We start from the raw sequence: 5,000 nt of genomic DNA, 5'->3' as shown, positions 1-5,000 counted from the left end.
AGCTCGCGTACCACATATATAGTTTAAGAATCAGTGGTATAAGCCTCAAGCCCAGTTCAGACCAAAGATTCGCCTCGCAACAACTTGCAACTCGCAAGTCCTAGCAACAAGACATTCTAAAACTGGACCTGGTGATTTGACATGTTGAATCTTCTGCATCGATCAGTTCACACTGCTGCCACTTCTCCCCCGCAGCGTTCTAAAACCTTCTCATTGCAAGTCGAATCTTTGGTCTGAACCATAGATGGTATGTAAAAGGTCTGAACTGGGCTTTAGACCACCGATTCTCAAACTATGGTAGACTCTAAGGTGCAAAAGGGTGGAATTAGACACACAGACACACACACACACACACACACACACACACACACACACACACACACACACACATACACACACTCTCACACATACACACACTCTCTCACACACACACACACACACACACACACACACACACACACACACACACACACACACACACACACACACACACACACACACACACACACACACACACACACACACACACACACACACACACACACTCTCTCACACACACACACACACACACACACACACACACACACACACACACACACACACACACACACACACACACACATACACACACTCTCACACATACACACACTCTCTCACACACACACACACACACACACACACAGACTGACCTGTGCCTCCACAGTACGTCCTTCTCCTGCTCTGAGAGCTCGTACAGCGGATCTCTGGAGCAGATGATCCCGAGCTGCTCTGCATCCAACGCAGACACACTGCTGTCACGCACCAACCGAGAGCTCTGCACACACACACACACACACACACACACACAGGGAGGACACACACACACACACACACAGGGAGGACACACACACACACACACACACACACACACAGGGAGGACACACACACACACACACACACACACAGGGAGGACACACACACACACACACACACAGATATTAGTCTGTGGCAGTTGTTGTTTTTGTATGTTTTTTAAGATAGTTTTTTGAGAGAGAGGGGAATGACATGCAGAGAACGACCCGGGCTGGATTCTAACCCGGGTCTGCTGTGAAGAGGACAGACAGACAGACAGACAGACAGACAGACAGACAGACAGACAGACAGACAGACAGACAGACAGGCTGGATTGTAACCCGAGTCTGCTGTGAAGAGGACAGAGACTCTATGGAGGGTATTTATATAATCATTTCTATGTTTATATATATTCATATAATCATTACCAGTCCGGGGCAGTAGTTGTAGCCTAGCTCGCGGCTAACGGTCAAGTTAGCGTGTTCTTCGATCTGTTGCTCATCAGGAAACACAACGGTTTGATTGAACCAAGAAAACTCCAGTTCAACACACGGAGTCTCCTGGAGAGAGAGACAGGTTAGAGAGAGAGACAGGTTAGAGAGAGAGACACACGGAGTCTCCTGGAGAGAGAGACAGGTTAGAGAGACAGACAGGTTAGAGAGAGAGACAGGTTAGAGAGAGAGAGACAGACAGACACACGGAGTCTCCTGGAGAGAGAGAGACAGGTTAGAGAGAGAGACAGGTTAGAGAGAGAGACAGGTTAGAGAGAGAGACAGACAGACACACGGAGTCTCCTGGAGAGAGACAGACAGGTTAGAGAGACAGACAGGTTAGAGAGAGAGACAGGTTAGAGAGAGAGACAGACAGACAGGTTAGAGAGAGAGACAGGTTAGAGAGAGAGACACACGGAGTCTCCTGGAGAGAGAGACAGGTTAGAGAGAGAGACAGACAGGTTAGAGAGAGAGAGACAGGTTAGAGAGAGAGACAGACACACGGAGTCTCCTGGAGAGAGACAGACAGGTTAGAGAGAGAGACAGACAGGTTAGAGAGAGAGACAGAAAGACACACAGAGTCTCCTGTTAAAGAGAGGAGTTTAGTGAGACACACACACACACAGAGAGAGAGAGACAGAGAGACAGAGAGAGAGACAGACAGACAGACAGACAGACAGACAGACAGACAGACAGACAGACAGACAGACAGACAGACAGACAGACAGACAGACAGACAGACAGACCTTGTTGGGGTTGGAGCCGGCCACCCCTATAGGGTTGAGCAGATCTTCCAGACCGTGAGGAACGGGCCAGAGACTCAGAGCCACTTTCCCCGACACCAGGACGTCTGTGTAGTCGAACAGGTTCACGTTGCCCCAGGCCAGGGGACAGTGCTCCTGGGGGTAATAAGAGGGGGGCAGTAAGGTTAGGGGGGTTATAAGGACTGTATTAAACATGATACAATGATACACACATTCAGACCCGGGTTAGAATCCAGCCCGGATCGTTCTCTGTCTGTCTGTCTGTCTGTCTGTCTGTCTGTCTGTCTGTCTGTCTGTCTGTCCTCTTCACAGCAGGCCCGGGTTAGAATCCAGCCCGGGTCATTCTCTGCATGTCATTCCCCTCTCTGACACATTTCATTTCTGTCTCTACAAAATGTCTAATAAAGAAAAAATGCCCCAAAAAATTGTGTCCCAGTTTTTTTTATTTTTTTATTATTATTTTTAAAGATATTTTTTGGCATTTTTATGCTTTATTGATAGTGTAGAGACAGAGGTGAAATGGGGCAGAGAGGGGAGTGACATGCAGAGAACAAACGCGGGCGAGAATCGAACCCGGGTCCGCTGCTGGGCCCGGCCCGGGGGGGGACGCCCTACCAATTGAGCTAAGGGCGCCCCCCAGTTTTTATTTTTATCTATTTATTTATTCAGTCCTAGATTGTATTGTTGCTTTCTTTTTATCCCCATGCACTTTTTTAAAGCGTTATTGGGTTTCTTGAAAGGTCCATATTTGGGCTTAAAAAAATACCCCTAAAATGTATAGGGGAGAGTGGCCTAAGTTGTGCCACTTTTTACTCAAAGTGACTTTAAAGTGAGGCCTTGACAGTAAAGTCTCCAACTCAAATATGTACATATATTTCAGGGTGTTGTGCATCCCCGGCAACAATAACTTTTGATCTGAAATTAACTGTTTAAGAAATATAGCTTTCGGAAAAAAAGTTGTCTTGTGGCACAACTTGCCCCCGGTGTGGTGTAAGTTGTGCCGTTGGAGAGAATACCATGGGGTAAATTGTGCCATTGATATATATCTCATAAACTGTAATGCAAGACAAATCCATTAGACAATCACTTATTTAAGGTGTATTTAAAGTAAATAAAGTCAATATTGTACAAAGATTGAAGGACAATTGTCTTAAACAAGGCCTAGCAGATCTAATGGTTTTACCTGCAAAGCTCACAATGACAAAGTCACCATCATCATCTTTCTGGCCATCTGAACTCTCATCAGTGGTGTCGTTAAGTGGAATTGAGATGTCACTCTCTTCTGAGCTACTGTAGACAATCACTTTCTTTTGGTGACCAGCGTATACAGCCATGCCACTGGCACAACTCTCAGAAATGTACTTTGCACTAGTTGCTCCGCCCTTGTAGAACCAACTGCCACCCGGCATATGCGATTCCCTCTCCATTTCTGCCTTTAAATCAAGGCTCAAAACCCATATGTACACCCTGGTGTTTCCTCCCCATTAACTATCTTACCTCTGCACTACTATCTTTGTTTATATGTGGATGTCTGGGCTTTACGTCTTTTATTTTGGTTATTGTTATTTTACCTTCATTGTTTACCTACTGAATGCACTATGTACAGCACTTAGGACAGTGCAAACTGTCATAAATGTGCTTTTATAAATACATTTGACTGCCCTCTGGCACAAATCACCCCAACCTCAGAAATTTGGATAATAAGCATGATGCAGCAGTTTAGGGCTGACATCGTGCTAACTATATAGACACAAAGTGTAGCATACTAAAGCACTAAAACATGTGTCAAATGTTTTCAAACGTGTCTATAATTGTTCAGACACAATAATCAAAAAACCTTGACCATGGAAATTTTACTTTGAAAGGCAAAAAACAGTTTTTTGAGCTTAAATGTGCTTATATCGTATTCCATGTTTCTCCCTTCTTTACAGGATGAGTCAAATGGACAGTGGCGTTTTCTCCCGGAGGCCAAGGGAAGCCAGGCTTCCCTGTTTTTTAGGCTGTAGTTGTCATCCAATAAAAACATTTATATTAACAGTTTCGGTAATCTTTGGTGCTGTGTTGCTGTCATTTCTTCCCCATTTCTCTCCTCACGTTGAGCATTTCACAATGCGCGAAACAGCGCCCCTTTACATTTAGATTCTGAAGACGCGGCGAAACACGACACTGCACACTGTATGTCTGCGAGGAAGCCAAGGGAAGCCAGGCCGAGCTGGCTTCCCTTGGTAAAAAAAAGAAAAAGAATTGACCAATCAGGTGAGGACACTGCCCTCCTGTGATTGGTCAGGAGGGTGTCAGGAGGGTGCCAAGGGAAGCCACTCGGCCTTTGGCTTCACACCAATCAAATCAAAGCATCATTATCAACGTCACTGAAATTTAACAACAATAACAATTGCGGGAGATTAGCATGTTTGCATTGTTATCATATTAGCAAGAACAGTTATGGAGGGTGGAGATTTTGAGTATTTAGTAACAAATTATTTTACCAAACTGCCAATTGAGAAGCCATTAAAAATCAAATCTGACGGCAGGCCAATGCGTGTGGAGAGAAAGAAAGTTTATCGCACTTTCCGTGAGGAGAACTATGTCTGCACCGAGTGGCTAGCTGGTAGCGGCAAACTTCAGCTAATGGCCTTCCTCTACAAATAGTGAGTAAAATACACACCTTCTCCCGGCGCGGGTTAACTGTTCCCTTAACTGTCTGTGTAGCTATGTGTGTTGTATTTTGTGTTATTTTATTGCTAATTGTGCCTTGATTGCCTGGATTAAGTTGCATTGGTAGGCCTACTGTATATCCACTGAAGTTGTTCTGGGTTGTCTTAAGTAGGCTATAGTGTTGTAATGAATATTTGGCTTAAACGAAAAGGATGTCTCGAAAGTGTGTATGTCAAGCACCTACAACTCATTGTGTGAG

At 45.0% G+C, this 5,000-nt stretch overlaps 1 protein-coding gene across 1 annotated transcript in view; it reads right to left on the bottom strand.

Annotated features, from left to right (window-relative positions):
- Positions 1–5,000, bottom strand: part of LOC307269530 (phosphatidylinositol 4,5-bisphosphate 3-kinase catalytic subunit alpha isoform) — a gene marked incomplete at its 3' end in the record, with an annotated part of 32,174 nt that overhangs the window by 12,196 nt on the left and 14,978 nt on the right. The window contains exons 14-16 of the mRNA XM_080052503.1: positions 2,069–2,221; positions 1,260–1,391; positions 690–814 (exon numbers count right to left, since the gene is read on the bottom strand). Coding sequence (XP_079908629.1) covers positions 690–814; positions 1,260–1,391; positions 2,069–2,221 — 410 coding nt within the window. The remainder of the gene's footprint in view (positions 1–689; positions 815–1,259; positions 1,392–2,068; positions 2,222–5,000) is intronic.

Source organism: Ammodytes marinus (genome assembly GCF_949987685.1).
Source record: "Ammodytes marinus genome assembly, chromosome: 23".
NCBI lineage: Eukaryota > Metazoa > Chordata > Actinopteri > Uranoscopiformes > Ammodytidae > Ammodytes > Ammodytes marinus.
This window is presented reverse-complemented; position numbering and strand designations above follow the sequence as displayed.